The following is a 20,726-nucleotide window of genomic DNA, read 5'->3' as shown; positions in this document are numbered from 1 at the left end:
AAATTTATTAAACAATTTAAAAATTTTATGACTATTAGACAAAATAAAATAAGGTTCACAAGCTTTAAAAATATCAAATAATCCAATCAGCTTTCAATTTTGTATTTGATAATAAATCTGTCAATGTTGAATAGGTCATACCTGACATACTCAATTTTGAGACACATAATAAAAATTTGAAGGCTTTACCGAACATAATATGAAAGTTTAAGAATCTATGGACATTTTTAAAACTAAAATATCAAACATTTACAAGCCTTAGTTCATCTTGTTACAAACGTTAAATGTTTTTAATTTTATAATAATTTTAAAAATATGTAAGGTAGATAAGGTAGACATGAATTTTAAACCCTATTTTTTAAATTTTCGAGTTATATTATAAACACACTTTAAAAATAAATTGAAATAAATCGAGATTAGAGTGTTATATATGTTGAATGTTGTTTACTTCAAGTACTATAAATTTTTTTAACTCCAATGTAAAAATTAAATTATACCAAATTTTTTTTATTGGTTGTTAAAGAAATGACGCGATATTTATTTTTAATTTTTTTGAACTTAGGGATATTCGAAAAAGTGAATAAGAATTAAGTTAAAATATGAAAATGATGTCCTGGTTCATCGGAAGTCGGCATTTAAATTTTGGTTCTCGTACCTTGCTACTGTAGCATGGATGGAGAGTGATATTAATGGCATGGGCGAGGGTAATTAATGTTGGATATGTCAGGATATTGTAAAAGAAGGGAAAGGAAAAAGAATAGTGGCAGAGTGAGAAAATTAGGGAGAAATGGAGGGAGAGGATCGGAATCCAGAAATTTAGGAACAGAACAGTAAATTGATTTCCATGGGCGAAGGCGGGGTCGCATCCCGTGTACGCCCTCTCCCTCTGCCGGCCAATCCATCGTCTCTTCTTCATCTCATTTCCATTTCTCCGTCACTGCTACTCTCTCGCCGGTTTCTCCATTTCCACAGTGTCAGTAGCAGCAACTTCCTCTCCTGATCGCCATCACCCGCTTCGTTTTTTTCATCGTTTTTCTCTGGGTACCTCTCAAACTACTTGATTTCTTATTTTTTTCATCTGGGTTTGCGTTAGCTTTCGAGTTTTAGGTCTTGAATCTGATTTGAAGTTGAATTGTGTACTGTAATGATTGTGATTCTTAATGGGTTAATGGGCTAGATCTTGCTCCCTTTTGCTGGCTTGCTCTTTTGAATTGTGGTTTCTGGATTTATTGGATTTTGGGGTTCTGGATCTTCTTTGTTTTTAGTTCTACTTGATGAGTTGCTGATTTTCTATATGGTTTGTTCTTACTTCGTCCTTGGATTCTCTCCTAAGGCGATTGCTGCGATTATATTTGTTTGTATCTGTATGGATTTGAATGAATGAGATGCGATGGGGATTGTTGTGAGTGTAACTCCTGAGAGAGATTTTGTGGGCAAGGAGAGATATCTTCTGAGTGTGAGCCGGGCACTCTCAATTGCGTCTGGGATTTGCTATGTTAGAAGGATTTTGATGGCCAGCTAACATTTTTCTTAAGTTGAAGCTTGCAAAATAGGGAGTTTCATGTTTGATCTTTCAAGAATGTGCTTATGTTTTTTGGGCTGTCAAATGTTTTGGGATGAACACCAAAATGTGGATGAAGACTTGTGTTTGGAAACAACTAATGTATTAGAACGATAAGGGCTATTGTATGCAGACTTCTCATTGATCTTTCATAAAATGAGGATTTCATACAGTTTTCCTTTTTCCTTAGTGGTGCTCTATTGATTTTGTATGTTCTTAGCAGCCATGTCAGAGAAAGCTCTTAAAGCACTTAACACAGTGCCTGGACTGGAAGGGAGCAATGAAAGCCCTTGTAAAGGGGATCTAAGCAAACAAGGTCTAGTGAGTGCTAATGGGAATATTGTAGAGTTGAAAAGACCACAAGTAAATGGTGAAAACAGTAATCCTGGTGCTGAGGTTGGTAGTTCAGAAGTAGAATATATCGAAGCTGAGAATTTGACCGATCTAGACGATGTTTCATCGCGCCTTATGGTATTGATATTACTAGATTTGCCCGCTAACTCCAGTTTAACAGTTGTGGTTGATTGCCATTGATGTTGCACGGTCGGTTTGTGAATGTTGAACATGGATAACGTCTTTACTTGTTTTAAAATTTCAGACGCTCGTAGCTGGATTAAGCTCAAAAGATTGGGTTTTGGTTTGTGAAGCACTGAACAATACGAGACGGATAGCAATATATCACAGGGAAGACATGCTTGATATGCTGTAAGTCGTCTGTGACTCGATTGATTTGGGTGTTTTTTCTTATTTGTATTAACTTTCATTGGAGTTACTTTCTTTTATGGCTCATCTTAGGCAATATAATTTTGTGACAGGGGAGATGTGATATCACTTTTGGTGAAATCAATGAAAAATCCTCGAAGTGCTGTCTGCAAAACTGCCCTTATGACATCTGCAGACATTTTCAGTGCTTATAATGACAAAATGATTGAATCATTGGACCCTATGGTAACTTTATCTTGCACTGTTTGAGTTTAACTTTTTTGTACAGTTTCCTTTTTCTTCAATGGTTATTTATTTCTGAGCTGTGTATGCAATGGAGTGCAGCTGTTGCAGCTTCTTCTGAAGTCTTCTCAAGACAAACGTTTCGTGTGTGAAGCGGCTGAGAAAGCTCTGGTAGCAATGACTAAATCTTTTTCCCCAGAATTATTGCTACCAAAATTGGAACCATATCTTAAGCACCGAAATCCGAGAATTCGAGCCAAGGCTTCAACGTGCTTTTGTCGAAGTGTCCCACGACTGGTGAGATTTTGCATCTTCATTTGAAATTCTTTGATCATTTTATCTTCTCTGTGGCTGTGTACTATCTTATCTTCGTTCTTTTAATTGACTTTCGATTAAACAAAACTCGGCCCAATCCAAATATTTGTCGATAGGGTGTTGAAGGGATAAGAGCATTTGGGATTGACAAATTGATTCAAACAGCAGCATCCCAACTCAGTGACCAGCTTCCCGAGTCGAGGGAGGCTGCCCGAATTCTCCTTCTGGAGTTGCAATCTGTGTACACAAAGTTTCCCGACCTCCCAACAACGATGCCTGAAGACCCAGAGAAGGTCTCTTGGGAAGACTTTTGTCAATCAAAGCTCTCCCCTTTAAGTGCACAAGCTGTTCTTCGTGCCACGAACGTTTCTCGGGAAGGTATTGTCTCGAGTTCTTGATGCTTAGTAATGATGATAATATCGAAACTTCAATGTGTGTACCCCCCCTTGTTCTTGAATCTCTAGCCATGTGAGGAGCTTTAGAACGGCTAGCGTATAGTCCATGATAGCTATTATTCTTTCCCTTTCTTTTGGTTTGCCTTGTCATGTAAATTCTTTCAAAACTTCTGAGGTACTCAGAATACGGTTGAAGTGTGTAGCTTTTGCTATTTTTTTGGCCTATACCTTATAGTTACTTCAATATTCTTTCAGATCCACTTGAAACTCGACATTTTTGGTGTGAATATTATCAAATACAAAAATTGATATCAGTTCATTGTTTTGATATCAGTTCTATGCCTGTTGAAGTATTCTATGCCTATACTTCATTTTTTCCCTAAGGGTATATTGATATCAGTTCATTGTTTTGTGCTTGATTGGATTCCATAGCTCCACCTCTCTCCCTCAAGCCGTTCGTAACAAACATAGTATATTGTATGATGAGAAAATGAACATAAATTTCGAAAATAAAAGACGAAGATCAAATGGATATCAAATGGGATCTGCGTAATGTAATTAGCACTGGTAATCTACAAGGATCTTTACATGGACTTCTGTTAATTATGTTTTCTAACTATTTTGTTAAGATTTTTCTCTGAGTTTGAGTTTAGTTTAAGGGAAGAAGTAAACATTTCATCCATCCATAGAAAAATCAGGTTCATCTGGTTTAAACAACTTTGGCATTTTCAAACTAGAAGCCTTGGATTTTTGGGCTTTTAGATGAACTCCTTTTCTAGTATTGGCAGCAAACTTTGAAGCCAAAAGTGTAGCACCTAGATGCTGAGTTTTGTTCATGTAGTCTGCAGTAGACATGTCCTCATCACTGTCGTCGTCGTCGTCGTAGTTTTCTTCTGCTAGCTCGACGTCATATTCGATATCTTGTTGTATTGAATCTCCATAGCTTAAGCTGTTTCTGAATACTGATTTCTTTGCCAATTTTCTCTTCTTAAGCCTCCTCCAAGCTACTTGTATTAAGCAAGCACCCCAGGTCCTCCATTGATGGGAATAGTATCTAAAGGCATGTTGTAGTTTCTTGCTATGCAGGCGTTTGAATTGTCCGGCGACGAACTTGAGATCCTCAGCTCGAAGGGCGAAGGCTTCAACTTCTGTACGTGCTCGGACAGTTCGAGTAGAAGAAGGCATATTCAAACTGGAACTTGGCATCAAAGCCCATGTCAATAGTTCTTCACCACAAAAATCACCTGGTTTTAATGTGATTGAGTTGAAAAAGCCAGAACGACCGCCATTTGTTGTCGAGCTCTCTAGTTGTCCTCTTATAATAAACAACATTTCGTTAACTGGGTCATCCTCTCGCACGATATACGTTCCTTGGGTACACAAGGACGAGACGAGGCGCTCGCATATGGCATCGAGAAGTTGATCGTCCATTTGTGAGAAGAAAGGAACCTAGAAAATCATAACATTTGAGTTGGACAGATATATAACGACACAAGTATCATGGAAACGAGCTTGGGATTGAATACACACACGACGAACGAGCGACAAACACAAATGTTGTTGAATCTCACGGCGAAGGTCAATGGGCAATGAACGCAATATGGATTCTTCATTAACTCCTCTCGTGGCTTGCCATTTATATTGAACGAATCGTCGAACTCGTTCTTGCAAATCTGGTGGTAATTGACGACGTCGCATCCATTCTTCAGTGTCCCTTCTCTTTATCCTCCATTCTTCGAGTCTTACTGTCATTGACTGCAAATATGTCTTCAAAACGGAAAACAGAAGTTGAGTTAGATTAGATATAGTTAGATTAAAATATATCTTCAAAACATTCGCCCAAAATTTGCTTTAAAAATAAGAAAAATGGTCAAAACCTGCATATTGCCAATGAGTTGTGAAAATAATATCAACCCAACTATGCACGTTGATATGCAAAATAATGTCTCGCCAAGGTAAGTTGTTGTGTCCAAAGTTTGTCCGTAAGAACTAGAAATAAACAATACATTAGCATTCAAAAGGACGATATTTGTAAGACCTACCGGACAACAATAGAAATATGGCCAAACTTAGAGGTTATAAATCTCGTTAAATCACCATCGACCTCAATCCGGTAAAGATCCAAACATAGTACTATGATACCGTATTAAATCAACTTTGAATTCAAGAACTTAAGCTTGAAAATAGGGCATAGAACCCAATAACTTAGGCATGCACATAATAAACCACTGAATCAAAAAGCGTAAACCGATGGGTAACAAAAGTTTAACCTTTTATCAACGCTTCAACAGATTTGAAGACAACTAAGTCACATGTAACGTATTTATATTTAGAAGCAAAATCGAGATGGATACCTTAAATTTCTGAGGCCCCACCAAAGACAATAAAAGTACTTAGCAATGAAGTGGGAGGAGGCAACATCACTGGTGAAAGCATCAGAGAACATTCCAAACTTGAACCTAATGTTTTCATTCCTTGGATCGCATTTGGAAGTAACATGAGTGACATTCAGCCAATATTGTCTGTCAGTGTTATTCAAACTGTTGCAATCCAAGAAGATGGGAAGACATGTTAGAACCTTGGACGCATTTTCCTTTGCACACTCTGATTTCCAGCATGCGAACTGTCTCCCTATGGACAACAAATACCATGTAGATCCCAACACCTGTAATACAAGTAACAATACACACATTTTACTAACATTTTGCGCTATCTATTAATGATAGACATCGTTACCAATCTGATTATAGCTCAACTGATTAAAGCATATACTATCGATCATAAAGTTAAAGGACCATTGCTCATGTAACAGCCCTTCTTTGCGCTTTCCCGTTTAGGGTTCCTCTCAAGATTTTTAAAACGCATTTGCTAGGGAGAAACTTCTACACCCTTATAAAGGGTGTTTCGTTCTCCACCCCAATCAAGGTGAGATCTCACTGGATAGAACATATACTCTTAATTATAAAGTTAAAGGACTCTAGCTCAACTGGTTAGCACATATACTCTCGATTATAAGGTTAAAGGTTCATATTCTCCCTAAGTTTCCGTTTCATCCCTATTGCTAAAACAGAAATAGCAATACTTTACTCGACTATCTACCACATTACACTATCTGAATCAAAATTTCTCGAAAAGAGCATGCTAAGACAGTCTTCCATTGACGACATTGACAATATCAACGACCAAATAGAACAGAAGCATAATCGAGAGCTTAAAGACTAGTAACATAACGAGAGTTTAACCGAGATGGGATATGGTGTTGTTACATGACTGGCAAGCATGTAGAGGATGAGATTGTAGGCAGCACCAGCCCAGGCAGTTTTGGCAACAACGCCAGTGGTTTTGATGATGCGTTGGTTGAGAGGGAAGATGAGGAACAGCCTTGGAACGTATTGGAGAAGAACAAGGAGAGCGATTGTGTTGTTGGCATGATCCACCCTTGAATGTCTTGTTGCTGGAATCACCAACCACATCACTATCTGATACAACATTTCAACTTCAATATGTTTGGATTCAAAATCATAATAATAATACTAAGGAACTTTGAATGTTGTTCATGGAATTCAAGGATGGTTAATGATTAGAGAGAAATTGATTGGAGCATACTTGTGGGAGGGGGAGAGTGGCGGCGAGATCAATCACAAAATCAGATTTCAAATAGCGCTTTGCAATGGCCCTGGCATCCATAACCAGCTCTCCCCTTCCAAAAACCCTAGAGCTCGGAGCCACATACGCGGTTCGAAACTTGAGCACCATGTGCAGCAAGAAGAACAGATCCATCACCGTTCTGAAGAACGTGATCACTATTCCCAGATTCACCTCCGATGTCAGGCAGGCAGGTCCCCCCACAGACGACGTGTAGAAATACATCGGATCGATGAAAAGCGCAATCAGGCATGTCACTAGAAACAAGCGATTCCATTGCGCGACAATGTCGCTGTCAGGGTCGAGGATTTGGTAACGGAGGAGGATGTAATTAGGGTGTTCGTTCGTGGCGGTCGCCACGCCTGTAGTCTTATCGGTGGACGAGCCGTCAAGGTATCGCCGAAAGGGGCGGAACTTGGACGCCGGCGACTGTATGATTCTATTCATCTTCCATGGCGGATTCCGGGGTTTTTTTGAGTTCCCCGGCGAGAAATGTGTGTTAGAGAGAGAGAGAAAGCGACAGACAGAGATTGAGGGTTGATGGAGATCGGAAGAAGAAGAAAGAAATGAGAAATTTAGGAGGAAATGGGGATGTAATTGGGTTGGTGCAAGCGAAAATCGTGGAGAGGCCAATTGGACGTGTAATAGCCAAGAACATTGATTCTTGGCCATGGCGGTTTTCTCTGAAACTTGGCTAAAATTAGGACGTTTCGATAAAGGGTTAGATTGAATTTGCTCAAAATTACAACGATTCTTTGCAATTGAATCAATCCTTATTATAAACTAATTACATTCCAATGTTTATCGTCTTGTACAATTGCAGGAACGAGGCTCTCTTTCTTCTACAACTCAAGGGGAAGAACAGAGCTTCATACCTCCAATTTGCAGGCTTCCATGGCGGACTGAGAAGGTTTATCTAGCAATTTATTGTTGAGTAGCTTCAATGGCTTTACCATTATTCTCCAAATCGATCTTCTTCTCCAGAAACTGCCTCTTACAGTCATAGAAATAAACCATAAGAACAATCCACATTAGAATATCCCCCACACACTTGAAACTCACGGACACCACATTCCCCAATGCCCCACAACTCCCCTGATTCCACAAAGCATAGAGACATGGCAGCCCAAGAGCCACCTTCAAAGCAAAGAAAACCAGCATCAAACTTAGCCCTAACTTCCTGCTGCCTCTGCTTAGATATGCTGCCACTCCAATTGCTATGTAGCCATGGTTCTTATCCAAGATTGAGATAACAATTCCCATGTTCCAAATAGCACTCCACTCTATGAATTTTGTCAACAGAAATGCAAAGATTGTCCCAAAGATAAATGAGCTTTTTGGCATCAAAAACATGTTTGTTGACAAAGCGATTAAACCCAATAGAGTTAGTGAAGCAAGTAAAAGAGCATACAGAGATGTTGCCAATGCGCCTCTCGTTCTTAGAGCCACTAGCTTTCTGACTTCAACTAGCATCTGTTTGAAACCCATTTGGGAGTTTCCTCCATATATTGCTGCTGATATAGATACTGTTGAGATTGTGGAGAGAAGGTCTAGGAAGAAGATGAGTGCTGAAGAGATGAGAGTTGATATCAGAAACTTGTGGGAGAGAGTTGGTTTGAAGTTGTCATCATCAGGGGAGCGCTGCGAGATGCAGGCTGTGCTGCCACCTAATTGACACCTGATGATGTACCTTGGAGATGGATCAACTGGATTTTCCTCTGAGAGAAGTTTGAGGAGTTGAATGAAGGTTGGGTGAAGGAGAATGTGGTGGGCGAGGAGGGAGGCGAAGAGGGGGAAGGAGAAGATGAGGACGAGAGAGATGAAGTTTGGATGATTAAAGAGGATTTTGAAGGCTTCTCTGAATGAAGCAGAGAAGCCCAGTTTGGGTTTCGCCAGAATTTGGTGGTTTTCCATTTTGAATCTTGAATTCTCTCAAGTGTTCATCGTTGAAAGAACATAGCCCCGATGGTCTTTATCTTGTTGTCATTTCCCAATGTGTTGGTGACTGGTGTGAAGCCTACATGTGCAAGCTCACATGCCAAAGTCAACTGCATTGATTTCTTTTTGGGTCCTCTCTGAGATTTTGAGGACCCAAAATTTCTCTCTAGCTAACACATTTTAGTATAGAACCACGTATAATTTAGTTAAGTGCCAAACTTAAAACGAAGGAAAATGTAAATAATCTATTAGACTAGCACCAAATACGCCATTTCAATTGGATTTATTGTTGAACAGCCTCAATGGGTTTCCCATTATTCTCCAGATCAATCTTCTTCTCCAAAAGCTCCCTTTTGCAGTCATAAAAGTAAACCATTAGAACAACCCACATCACAACATTCCCCACACCATTCAAGCTCACAAACACCACATTCTCCCAAACCCCACAACTTCTCTCATTCCACAAAGCATAGAGACATGGAAACCCAAAAACCATCTTCAAAACAAAGAAAACCATCATCAAACTGAACCCAAGCTTTCTGCTACCTCTGCTAAGATATGATGCCACTCCTATGGCTATATACCCCTGGTTCTTATCCAAGATTGAGATAACAATCCCCATATTCCAAACAGCACTCCACTCTACATACTTCCCCAACAAAACCACAAAAGGTGTCCCAAAGATGAATGTGAAGATGAAAAGTTGTAAGAGGAATGTGTTTGTTATTGACATGTGAGAGCTGCCTGTAGCCATAAGAAAGAAGTCTTTTGACAAAGCAACCAAGCCCAACAGAGTGAGTGAAGCCAACAAAACAGAGCATAGAGATGTAGCCAATGACCCTCTGAGTTTCAAAGCCACCATCTTCCTGACTTGAACTAGCATCTCTTTAAAACCCATTTGAGAGTTTCCTCCATATAATGATGCTGATATGGAGACTATTGCAATTGTGTTGAGAAGGTCAAGGAAGAAGATGAGTGCTGAAGAGACAAAAATTGATATCAAAAACCCATGGGAGAGAGTAGAGGAGAGCTGCGAGAAGCAGGCTGTGCCCTCGAGTATTTGACACATGATGATGGACGTTAGAGAAGGATCATAAGGATTTTTATGAGAGAGAAACCTGAGAAATTGAATGAAGGTTGGGTGAAGAAGAATGTTGTGGGCTGAGAGGGAGGCCAAGAGGGGGAGAGAGAGGAAGATAATGAGAGAGATGAAGTTTGGATGATTAAAGAGGATTTTGAAGGCTTCTCTGAATGAAGCAGAGAAGTCCAGTTTGGATTTTGACAGAATCTGGTGGTTTTCCATTTCTTGGATCTTCAATTTTTCTTCTGTAAGTGTTCATCTTCTCATGATTTTAAGAAGCACACAAGTCTTTCAACTCTGTCATTGATGGTCTTCTTTCTTGTTATTGCCTTCTTTCCGAGTCAATATTGGTGTTCTAATCTCTCTCTCTCATCTTTGAATCTTCACCGTTGAAGATGAGAGGAAATCTCCTGCAAGTTTCATATTGTTGGGTCCAACATACCCATGTGCCAATTTTTTCAAAGTTTATTTAAAAATTAATCTATAAAGTATTGAATTATGGTTCTAAGTTTTTCTAAGTAGGCGAGTGGAACATTTTTTTTTTATAAGGGTACGATAATCTCTCCCTAGCATATGCATTCGGCTGACGGCGATATGTAACGGACAAAAACAGACAATATCTGCTACAAGTGGGTTTGGGTTATTATAAATGGTATCATAGCTAGACACCGAGTGGTGTGTCAGCAAAGACGTTAGGTTCTTAAAGGAGGCAGATTGTGAGATCTCACATCGATTGAAGAGGAGAATGAAATATTACTTATAAGAGTGTGGAAATCTAAACACGGTTTAAAGCAGACAATATCTACTAACGGTGAATTTTAGTGTTATACTCTTAAACTTAAAATAAGTCTAATATGTTTATTTTTTATCGAACTAAGTTTTTGGATTTTTAATGTAGATTTATTAGCTAAATATTAAATGGAAAGTTTAGAGGTTTATTATATATTTTATTTAATTTTAAATCAAATTGATCAGTAAATTCTTATAAAATTTAAATATGAAGGGCATTTCCATAATTATGTTCAATTTATAATACTTTTAGAGACAAGACCTCTATAAGAGGTATTTGAAGTTGATTCAAGAATTTGAAGGGCTTGGGGATAAAATAGTAAAATGGAAAGCCCAACAAGAGCCCACATTAACAACTTTTAAATTTTATGGACCAGCCCAATACTACAACTCTTGGCCCAACCCAACGATCTTTCGTCTACAAGTCGGACCTATTGCCATTTACACCCTCATCCTGAAATATGACCATTTTTTTTGGGTGCCAAATATGGATTCCATTGATATGGGTTTTGCTTGAACAAAATTATAGCTATGAGAAGACTAAGTCGGGGATGATGATCTCGATCTCTCGAGTTGGTTGGCTATGAGAGGGTCAAGATCTAAGGAACCTAGGTGAGGAAGCGATGGCCAGTGTCCAAAATTTAGTGGGTCCATTGGTGAGGGGTGCGAGGGTAGCCCTACAACTCGGTGACGACAATTCCCTATACGACGGATGGTTCGTAGTGTAGCTTCACCAATCATCTCTTTTAACATCTTGTAGCTAGTGAGTCATGCTAATGCTAGCGTTGTTGAACATCTTAGTTCTTTATAAATAACATTTAATGCTATTTGTTTTCAAGAAAAAGTGGGAATATGTGGATGATGTTATGCCACACAATTCAACTTTGTTGTGATGATTGTGCCCAGAATTTAGTTGGTGAATATGCGTTGCAACCAGAAAAAAACACTATTATGGTTTATCTTTTAGCTCGTAGTTGATATTAACTATTTATCATATATATCTAATTTCCTCTCGTAATTAGAAATTAATGTACTTTTGTTCTTGTCGTCTCATTTTTAGAGGACTCAAATTTACTACAAATATCCGACTTGAACATAGTTTTATTTTCTTTTTTAATAGTTATTAAATTTTACTACAAATATATATCTCTCTCTCTCTTTTTTTTTTTTTTAAATTATTTATTTTTTTAAATTTTATATGGTAAAATCAATAGTCAAAATGTGGGTTCCACTTTCACCTAAATTGACATGGGTTGTGCTTGAACAAATTAAGGTTCATGAGAAGACCAAAAAATAAATAAAATATAATAAACTTTTATTTTAAATTAAAACAGCCATTATTGCAGAAAGATGAAAGTCAACCCACAATAATTCATTATATTGCCTCAGCAACTAGAAAATAAATATAAAAAAAAATGGTCATCTCATTGGTTTTGGCACATGTTTTTGCAGATAGCTTTGATTATGCCAGATTTTTAGGTCAATTAAAGAGTTATGATGTCCAAACCGGTTTGAGATTTGGGTAATTATGGCTTGATACATATGCCCATGTGATACACTTTCGAGCTTATATCGATCTCCTGTACTTTGAGATGAAGCAAGATAACATCGACTATTGAGACCTCATTGGTTCAAATTATCAATGAAACGGGTAGAAAATTAAGAAGAGAATGTTAGCAAAGTGTCACAATCATACATCTTCAACCATGCGACACCATGACCTCGACATGCTCCAACACCAGTTTTAAGGAAAACTCAAGTGACTTTGTTGAACTTTAGGCAAAATTTGTCTTTGCCAACCGAATACATTTTGTGTAGATTTCAAACTCGCTTGGCCACACACGCTATCCTGTGTGTACATTCAATCATCTGTGACTTATCCAATTTGCTTCTATACTAAATGAAGTTATTCGGCTCGACCTTACCCTACTAAGGATCAAAATCTCCCGATACAACGTTAGATCTCGTAAGAGACAAAATGGTTATTTCACTCTCAACTTTTTTGGCTATCTTCTAGTTTTCTTATCTCTATCCTTCTTTTTTGAACACAAATGTCACTTCCAATCTCTTTCTTTCATTCTGAGCTTTATCTTTCTCACTTTCCATCTTATTATAAAATAAAACATTAGGTATGCTTTATGGAACAAAGAGTTTTCTAATACAATAATTCGTTTCCTTTAATCGTAAAACTTTTAAATGAGTTGAAAATTGATATTTAATAGATTCGAGAATCATATCCGAAATTATTTTATAGAATCAAAAAACTTGGTTTACTAGTAAGAGCAGCATCATCGTGTATGTGCATATTTTTGTGAGTGGATAGCGTTGTTTTAGATAAGGGTATGTAAACTTTTTGATTCTTTTAAAGTTTGAGTCTTTTTATTGCCGGTCGCTATTGAGACCCTTGACGATGGTAACGTGTTTGATGTAAATTTGAATTATTCACATTTTTTCTCATTTTGTTCAAATGGCACGTAGGAGTGTAAAAAAATATGACTATCTAGAAAACTCGATCCCCCAATCTGGTTGGGTTGAATTTAAAATATATTTTATTTTATTTTTATTTAATTTCATAATCATTTTGTAAAAATAATTTTTAACCATTATATTTAAAATATATATATAGAAATTGAGTTAGAAATTTTCATTAAATATTTAAAAATAAATAAAAACTAAAATTAAAATAAATGATTCAAACAAACATCTCCGTTCCAATTGAAAAAATGTCCAAACCTGACCAACCAACATCTCTAATATGTTAATTGATGTTTTTATTTACTAAGCTACGTCGAGATTTGATATAAATAAGCCTAAGCATCTGATTCAAAATGTAGAAGATAAATATAAGTAGATGATATTCAAAATGACTCGTCCTACCATATTGCCCTAAGCATCTCATTCTTATTCTCATTTCTTTTTCTGTGTTATAAAAATTGGTTCTTTTTTATTTGAGATAGAGCTCGAAATCTCCTAATATACTCATATTTAGTTTACTAAAAAATTATTTAGAATATTATTTTATACCCGCCACAATTTTTAATGTTAATTAATAACTTAATCTTTTTTTTTGGTTGAAAAATTAATTCATCGTTTTGATACGATAAAAATTTAAAACACAAATTTAATTTGATTTATTAAAATATATATTTTCCGCTAAAATATTAGAAGCTCGAATTCTGTACAAGTGAATTATTTAAAAAAAAAAAAAAAAAAGAATATTCTGACATTGATTAGTTCACTCATCAATTTAGGATTGGAAAGTCGACAAAATTGTTCCAATTTAATATTCACACGCCTTCTTTACCCAATTAATTAATTAATCAATTTTACCTAATAAATCTTTCAATATAATATAGTTTATAGTTTAATAAATAAAATTTTAATTATTATTATTGTTAAAGTTGACTTTCTCAGGCATTCTACCACTTGCGACATATGCTTGTGTATACAGTTCTCTCGTCGTGAAAGAAATAGTGAAAGGAAAGTCTCGAATCAAACTGACTTTGTTGTTGTTTGTATAGCTTTTTAGAGCAGAGATCTAACAACACAGTCATTAGAGCATATCGAGTTAAATCAACTACACAAAAAATAGATCCCTATGTATGGTTGTGATACTGTGAATCCTCTGAATCCCATTCGGGTTGCCTAAATCTCGCCAGCGTTGTTTGTAGGTTATGTTGTGCCTTGAGATGACAGTCTCTTGTTTCCCTATCGATGGAGAATCTACTCCGAACTTATTAATAAATAAATTATTTAGAAAAAAAAATTGGGTAAATCTAATGTGAATTTAAATGGGCAAACACAAGTTGGTTTAATAGCATATTGATTTACATTACTTGTTGAACATTTTTCCTTTTTTTCCCAAACTCTGACATATCTGACAAAAATGTTGACTAGGATGCCACCTAATTATAATAACAATAAATTGCCATGTCACATTTTGTTGAAAAAAATAATGCTATGGCCCATCACCATTTATTTTTCTAACTTTAACGGAAACAAATTCATTTCTATATTTAATACATTTATGAATTTTAAAATATATTAAATAGGTTAAAAAACACTTATCAGATATAAATTTAAAATTTTAAAGAATTAAATTCGGATTTAATATTTTTTAATAAAAAAGTGAAAATTGATAAATTAAAAAAAAAAAAAAAAACTATAAAGGGCATTGATGGTATTTTAGAAAATAATAGTCAAACAAAATTATTTTATTTTCCCATCAATATATGCGAAGTTTGAAATGCATTTATTTTAAATCTCACCCACTTTGATAAATAAATAATTATTTATTGCTGTGTGAAATTTAATTTAAATATGTTTTTTTACTGATGCGGTAATAATAGTTAATTTCTACCATTGAGTTAATTTAGATACTTTGAACTATATAATGATAAATATTAACGGACTATAATGTCATTACATTTTTACCATAATTATAATTATTAATTTTATAATAAGCTTCTCATATATCTCTACACACCTCCTTTAGCTCTAAAAAATTATCTTTTGTTTTTTTATTTTAAAATAATCATAATACTATTTTATTTTACTATTTGAAATTAATAATAAGAATTTAAAAAATAAGAAAATAAGTCCATTTCCTTTTAATTCAAAATTATTTAAGTCTCTTGTTTTCTTTGCATATGAAGCAAAGAATTTAAGGTATTCTGCAAAAAAAAACAATTCCCTTTTAAAGAACAGTTGCTACAAATTAGGTGGAAGTAGGATGAACAGTGTCTTATCTGCAGATTGCATAAAAATCATATAGAAAAAGAAAATTATTAAAAATGGGATTTGGGTTTGATTTTGATCCATTAAGAAGAACCATCACCATGATTCAGACGTTTGTTTGGTTTATTTTACGCCCTTAAATTCAGCCTCTTCCAACTCATCAGTGGTGAAGAAATTGCTTTGATGAGGTCAGTTTTTTTTTTGGTGCGTTTGAACTTTTTCAATCGTGCGTGTTTGTTGAGCCGAGCACTTTCGCCACTCAATTGCTCTTTAATAGTTCTTCAGCAGTTTTCTCACAAAATCAGAATCCCATAAACCAACCCAATATATCAAAATATCTCTAATTTCCTCTCTGTTTCTGGGTTCGTCTATTCACTACTTGTTCTTCTGTTTTGATTCCACTTCTTCTTTCATTCGTTTTTGTGTTGTTTGTTCATCGTTTTTCAGGGTTTTTCTTCTTGCTAAGTTCGTACCCCCTCTGCATTGGTGGGTCCGCCATTGAAGACACTATACTCGTTTGGTTTTATTTTGAATTTGGCGAAACGGTGAGGGAGTTTAGTCATCTGGGTCGTCTTTATTTCGCTTTAATTTTAATGGGTAACGAGTGTTTTGAAGCTCTGAGATAGCCATTGATGGATCCGGAGAGTGCTATTTGGGGTCACCCAATCAAGGTACTGAAAATGGCGGGCTAATCGATTCCTCTTCTCCTTTTTTTCTTTGTTTTGTTGAATTTAATCGTTTTTGTTGCAGAAAACTTCATGGAGAGCTGTTTTAACTTTGGCTTATCAAAGCCTGGGGGTTGTTTATGGCGATTTGAGCACTTCCCCTTTGTATGTTTACAAAAGCACTTTTGCTGAGGATATAAAACACTCTGAAACCAACGAGGAGATTTATGGAGTTCTTTCTTTTATCTTCTGGACTCTCACGCTCATTCCTTTGATTAAATACGTCTTTATTGTGCTTCGAGCTGATGATAATGGCGAAGGGGGAACTTTCGCTTTGTACTCATTGCTCTGCCGCCATGCCCGAGTTAGCTCCTTGCCCAATTGCCAACTTGCAGATGAGGACCTTTCGGAATACACAAAAGATGGGGTGGATTTAATCAGCAAGAACACTTGTGGGTCGATATTGAAATCCACGTTAGAGAAGCACAGAGCGTTGCAGAGGGTTTTGCTTGTTCTTGCTTTGATTGGCGCTTGCATGGTGATTGGAGATGGAGTTCTTACACCTGCAATTTCTGGTACTGTAGATTCTTAATCTTGTTCTGTTTTTGTTCAAACTTTATATGAATTTAGAGTTTGAATTGATGAAACTTGCTCGTTTTGGGTCTTTCATGGCAGTTTTCTCTGCGGTTTCTGGGCTGGAACTCTCCATGGCTAAAGAACACCATCGCTGTAAGCTTCTCTGCTACTCTTTTCACTTGAATCTACATGGAAAAATTGATAAACCCAGATGGTTTCTTCTGATTTTCTGAACTTTCTTCTGAAAAACTGCAAGTGTTTCCTTCTCTAGCTGTACAAATCTGGAAGAGCTTTTTGTTATAATTGTTTATTATTGAAATAGTGGATGAGCCTGGATATCATAGTTTAATAATCACACAAATTACTGTGGGTCTCTGCATATATGATTGATTTACAAACACCCCAGTTCCAATCATGCTCAAATCACTATCATGTGAAGAAAAGAAGAATAGAAAAGGTAAGGAAAAGAGGTAATTAATACTTTTGCTGAAAGTTCTTGAACTTTTTAAATGTTATTTGGCTTGCTGCTATAGGATTCATCTCTCTGGTCAAATCATTTACCTTCTAAGTCACCATTGAAGTATCCATATCACCCGACTTCTACGAACTCTTTCTTTATCGTAGTAATGCTAACTGGGAGGTTTCTTCTTTCTGGTAGCGGGTTTTTATCAATCATTCATTATTGTTGATGGGTCCTTGTAACTTATACTAGTAAACCTTTACTTTCTGTTTGTGAGTTGCTGCTGTGTGAGATCCCACGTTGATTTGAGAGAGGAACGAGTGCTAGTGAGGACGCTGGGCCTCGAAAGGGGTAGATTGTGAGATCTCACATCGGTTGGAGAGGGGAACGAAGCATTCTTTATAAGGGTGTGGAAACCTCTCCCTAGAAGATGCGTTTTAAAACTTTGAGAGGAAGCTGCTAGTGGTAAGCTTGGGCCATTACATACTGTTTGCTCACTTGAATAATTTCTAATTTTTCCTTGGCAAACTATTTGGTTGCATTACTTACCGTGTGCTTCGACTCTGCTCCTCGACGTGTGGGGTCTCCTTTTGTTATTGAGGGACCTATTCACTCTGCATGGCAACAGAGTAAAACATGAAAGTCTTAATAGTTTAATGCTTCTGCAGATGTCGAAGTCCCGGTTGCTTGCATCATATTGGTTATACTGTTTGCAATTCAACATTATGGAACCCATCGAGTCGGGTTTCTGTTTGCACCAGTCGTGATTACCTGGCTCCTGTGTATCAGTGCCATAGGGTTGTACAATATCTTCCACTGGAATCCTCATGTTTACAAAGCACTCTCCCCATATTATATGTACAAGTTTCTGAAGAAGACTCAAAGGGGAGGTTGGATGTCCCTTGGCGGGATACTGTTATGTATGACAGGTAATGAGTAATGTGAATGGCTCGATCCGCAGCATTTTTTCTTCTCTTTGTCCTTCGTTATCTGAAGCTGCCTGTTCGATATTCAGGTTCGGAAGCAATGTTTGCTGATCTCGGGCACTTCTCGCAGCTATCTATCAAGGTCATTTTTTCAACTTTGCATATGCATGCTACTTTTCGTAATTTCGACTATGAAAATGGTTGTAGAAATGTAGCAATGAGCTTATGATCATTTTGCTCCGACTCAAATCTTTATAACAGAAAGCTGTTCTACTGCAGATTGCTTTCACTTTTGTGGTTTATCCAGCTTTGGTACTGGCGTATATGGGACAAGCTGCTTATCTTTCTCAACATCACGGCGAGGAAAGTAACTATCGAATCGGATTTTACGTGTCGGTTCCTGGTAGGTGTACAAATGTGGTGCATCATAGACAAGTGAACATATATGAATGTCAAAAGAGCTCTAACTGTGTAATTTTACATTTCAGAGAAAATAAGATGGCCCGTTCTTGTGATCGCCATTTTAGCTGCGGTCGTAGGAAGTCAAGCTGTCATTACTGGGACTTTTTCGATAATAAAACAGTGCTCGGCATTGGGTTGCTTCCCGAGGGTCAAAATCGTTCATACCTCCTCGAAAATTCACGGTCAGATTTATATACCAGAGATCAACTGGACTTTGATGCTCTTATGTTTAGCTATTACAGGTGGCTTTCGAGACACGAAACGCATGGGGAATGCATCAGGTAATCTAGTTGACTAATGAAAGCGCTTTTGAAGTCGGTTTTTTTTCTCCAAGTCTACTGGGAATAGTCAATATACTAATCTCGAGCGCATGTCTCCTCCAAAATCCAAACTTCTACGTTTCGACCAGGTTGATTATCGTCATGAACTGATCTTCATGTCGTTTTTACTAACAGGTTTGGCAGTGATAACTGTTATGCTGGTAACAACCTGCCTAATGTCTGTAGTCATCATCTTGTGCTGGCACAAAAGCTTTCTCTTTGCCATTGTCTTCATACTCTTTTTCGGGTCCATTGAATCACTCTACTTCTCGGCTTCTCTCATCAAGTTTCGAGAAGGGGCGTGGGTTCCCATCGCGCTCTCGTTCATCTTCCTACTAGTCATGTATGTATGGCATTACGGGACACGCAAAAAATACGAGTTTGATGTTCAAAACAAAGTCTCAATCAACTGGCTCCTAGGCCTAGGTCCCAGTTTAGGCATAGTACGAGTACGCGGGATAGGCCTCATATACACCGAGCTCGTCACAGGAATCCCAGCCATCTTCTCCCACTTCGTAACAAACCTCCCTGCCTTCCACCAAGTCCTAGTCTTCCTCTGCATCAAATCCGTCCCAGTCCCACACGTGAGACCAAGAGAGAGATTCCTAGTAGGAAGAGTCGGGCCAAAAGAATACCGTCTCTACCGATGCATAGCACGATATGGCTACCGCGACATCCACAAGGACGGCATGGAGTTTGAAAAAGACCTCGTATGCAGCATTGCAGAGTTCATCAGGTCTGAGAAGGTCGAAAGCAGTGTGAAAGTAGAGGACATAGAAGAGAACGAGAGAATGACAGTGGTCGGGACATCGTCAACGCACGTAGATGGAGTAAGAATGTGTGAAGATGAAGGGGAAAGAGCAGAAACATCAGAGGTGAGGGAGATAAAATCACCCAAAAAAGTGAGGAAAAGAGTTAGGTTTCATCTACCAGAGAGGCCAGAAATGGATGTGGAGGCGAGGAGGGAGCTGGAAGAGCTGATGGAGGCAAGAGAGGCAGGAATGGCATTCATAATGGGGCATTCATATGTGAAGGCAAAGAGGGGATCAGGTTGGGTTAAGAAAGTGGTGATAAATTATGGGTATGATTTCTTGAGAAGGAACTCAAGAGGGCCAAGCTATGCTTGGAGTGTGCCTCATGCTTCTACTTTAGAGGTGGGGATGATCTACCAAGTTTGATATCACTTTGTGCATTCTCTTCTACTCTCTCTCATTGTACATAATAAAACCATTTTTAGACCTCACTTCTTGTAATCCTACAACTTGCTTACTCTCAAAACTTACAACCTTCCCCCAATAAAAGGAAATAAAATGGGTTATTTATCCCGTCCGAGACTGTGGTTCAAACCGTGAGATCCCACATCCATTGGAGACGTGAACGAATCATTTTTTATAAGGGTGTGTAAATCTTTTCCTAGCAGACGTGTGGGGAAGCACAAAAGAGAAAGCTCAAAGAAACCATATTTGCTAGCGGTGAACTTGGGCCGTTACATAGACTTTACGAAAATTCAATTATTGCCCCTAAACTTTGGTGGGTGATTCCAGTTTAGTCCAAAACTCTATATTTTATCGAATAGAACTCTAAATTTCAATGAGTGTGTCTAATTAATATTGTATGAGCTTGTGCATAGAGGTGTTCATAGATTTAGTTAGGTCGGGTTGAGACATTTTTTAAGATTCAGTTCAATTGTTCGGGTTCTAGAATTATTAATTCAAATTTTTATATTAAATAAAAGTAAAATGTTAATTAATAAAATATTTATTTATTTATTTTTAAATATTTAATTGCCATTTGCTAATTTAATTTTAAAATATATTCTGAAAAATTTCATTTCAAATATCTAAAAATATTTTAAAAAGTTAATTGGAGAATAAAAAATAAATATAATAACTATAAAATTAAATAAAAATA

General features: G+C 37.0%; 5 protein-coding genes and 1 long non-coding RNA gene across 10 annotated transcripts; 3 read left to right on the top strand and 3 right to left on the bottom strand.

Moving 5' to 3' along the window:
* The first annotated feature begins 722 nt into the window (after positions 1-722).
* LOC111481873 lies at positions 723-3,544 on the top strand. 2 transcript variants are annotated; one of them, XM_023127460.1, is made up of 6 exons: positions 723-1,041; positions 1,782-2,032; positions 2,160-2,266; positions 2,377-2,509; positions 2,609-2,803; positions 2,938-3,544. In XM_023127460.1, exons 2-6 carry the CDS (start codon positions 1,787-1,789, stop codon positions 3,217-3,219), a joined length of 963 nt encoding a protein of 320 aa, XP_022983228.1. In that variant the 5' UTR covers positions 723-1,041; positions 1,782-1,786; the 3' UTR covers positions 3,220-3,544. The 2 variants fall into 2 exon arrangements, with proteins under 2 accessions (XP_022983228.1, XP_022983227.1); XM_023127459.1 differs by having other exon boundaries at positions 724-1,041; positions 1,785-2,032.
* On the top strand, positions 1,050-6,815 carry LOC111481874. The gene is made up of 3 exons (XR_002718117.1): positions 1,050-1,601; positions 6,115-6,122; positions 6,803-6,815. It is a non-coding gene; the product is annotated as an uncharacterized LOC111481874 (long non-coding RNA).
* Positions 3,756-7,589, bottom strand: LOC111481868 (cyclic nucleotide-gated ion channel 18). Its single transcript, XM_023127454.1, has 6 exons — positions 6,823-7,589; positions 6,483-6,695; positions 5,571-5,881; positions 5,094-5,205; positions 4,747-4,983; positions 3,756-4,665 (listed from the first exon to the last, which is right to left on the bottom strand). The coding sequence occupies exons 1-6, from the start codon at positions 7,531-7,533 to the stop codon at positions 3,892-3,894; spliced, it is 2,358 nt and encodes a 785-aa protein (XP_022983222.1). The 5' UTR covers positions 7,534-7,589; the 3' UTR covers positions 3,756-3,891.
* Positions 7,590-7,612: 23 nt separating this feature from the next.
* Positions 7,613-8,980, bottom strand: LOC111481872. Its single transcript, XM_023127458.1, has one exon. The coding sequence runs from the start codon at positions 8,773-8,775 to the stop codon at positions 7,786-7,788; it is 990 nt and encodes a 329-aa protein (XP_022983226.1). The 5' UTR covers positions 8,776-8,980; the 3' UTR covers positions 7,613-7,785.
* Positions 8,981-9,076: 96 nt separating this feature from the next.
* Positions 9,077-10,346, bottom strand: LOC111481871. Its single transcript, XM_023127457.1, has one exon. It carries the CDS (start codon positions 10,100-10,102, stop codon positions 9,083-9,085), a length of 1,020 nt encoding a protein of 339 aa, XP_022983225.1. The 5' UTR covers positions 10,103-10,346; the 3' UTR covers positions 9,077-9,082.
* Positions 10,347-15,392: 5,046 nt separating this feature from the next.
* Positions 15,393-20,147, top strand: LOC111481866 (potassium transporter 8). Of its 4 annotated transcripts, XM_023127450.1 has the most exons (10): positions 15,393-15,594; positions 15,695-15,768; positions 15,854-16,077; positions 16,157-16,646; positions 16,747-16,800; positions 17,776-18,036; positions 18,123-18,175; positions 18,313-18,436; positions 18,522-18,776; positions 18,951-19,993. In XM_023127450.1, exons 3-10 carry the CDS (start codon positions 16,039-16,041, stop codon positions 19,991-19,993), a joined length of 2,319 nt encoding a protein of 772 aa, XP_022983218.1. In that variant the 5' UTR covers positions 15,393-15,594; positions 15,695-15,768; positions 15,854-16,038. The 4 variants fall into 4 exon arrangements, with proteins under 4 accessions (XP_022983218.1, XP_022983219.1, XP_022983217.1 ...); XM_023127451.1 differs by lacking the exon at positions 15,695-15,768; XM_023127449.1 differs by lacking the exon at positions 15,393-15,594 and having other exon boundaries at positions 15,607-15,768.
* Positions 20,148-20,726: the final 579 nt, after the last annotated feature.

The sequence above is a fragment of the Cucurbita maxima genome, unplaced genomic scaffold (genome assembly GCF_002738345.1).
Source record: "Cucurbita maxima cultivar Rimu unplaced genomic scaffold, Cmax_1.0 Cma_Scf00007, whole genome shotgun sequence".
NCBI lineage: Eukaryota > Viridiplantae > Streptophyta > Magnoliopsida > Cucurbitales > Cucurbitaceae > Cucurbita > Cucurbita maxima.
Note: the sequence above shows the minus strand (reverse complement) of the source record. Positions and strands in the feature narration are given on the sequence as shown.

What these genes read in the sequence shown, in the direction of transcription:
- LOC111481873 (XM_023127460.1), top strand. Translation starts at nt 1,787, where the DNA reads ATGTCAGAGAAAGCTCTTAAAGCACTTAACACAGTGCCTGGACTGGAA. An exon ending in GAAGACATGCTTGATATGCT is followed by an intron (nt 2,267 to 2,376) that starts GTAAGTCGTCTG and finishes ATTTTGTGACAG; the next exon opens with GGGAGATGTGATATCACTTT. An exon ending in TTGAATCATTGGACCCTATG is followed by an intron (nt 2,510 to 2,608) that starts GTAACTTTATCT and finishes AATGGAGTGCAG; the next exon opens with CTGTTGCAGCTTCTTCTGAA.
- LOC111481868 (XM_023127454.1), bottom strand. Translation starts at nt 7,533, where the DNA reads ATGGCCAAGAATCAATGTTCTTGGCTATTACACGTCCAATTGGCCTCT. An exon ending in AACTCATTGGCAATATGCAG is followed by an intron (nt 4,984 to 5,093) that starts GTTTTGACCATT and finishes TCCGTTTTGAAG; the next exon opens with ACATATTTGCAGTCAATGAC. An exon ending in GTTTGTCGCTCGTTCGTCGT is followed by an intron (nt 4,666 to 4,746) that starts GTGTGTATTCAA and finishes ATGATTTTCTAG; the next exon opens with GTTCCTTTCTTCTCACAAAT.
- LOC111481872 (XM_023127458.1), bottom strand. Translation starts at nt 8,775, where the DNA reads ATGGAAAACCACCAAATTCTGGCGAAACCCAAACTGGGCTTCTCTGCT.
- LOC111481871 (XM_023127457.1), bottom strand. Translation starts at nt 10,102, where the DNA reads ATGGAAAACCACCAGATTCTGTCAAAATCCAAACTGGACTTCTCTGCT.
- LOC111481866 (XM_023127448.1), top strand. Translation starts at nt 16,039, where the DNA reads ATGGATCCGGAGAGTGCTATTTGGGGTCACCCAATCAAG. An exon ending in TCTCGCAGCTATCTATCAAG is followed by an intron (nt 18,176 to 18,312) that starts GTCATTTTTTCA and finishes GTTCTACTGCAG; the next exon opens with ATTGCTTTCACTTTTGTGGT. An exon ending in ATTTTACGTGTCGGTTCCTG is followed by an intron (nt 18,437 to 18,521) that starts GTAGGTGTACAA and finishes TTTACATTTCAG; the next exon opens with AGAAAATAAGATGGCCCGTT.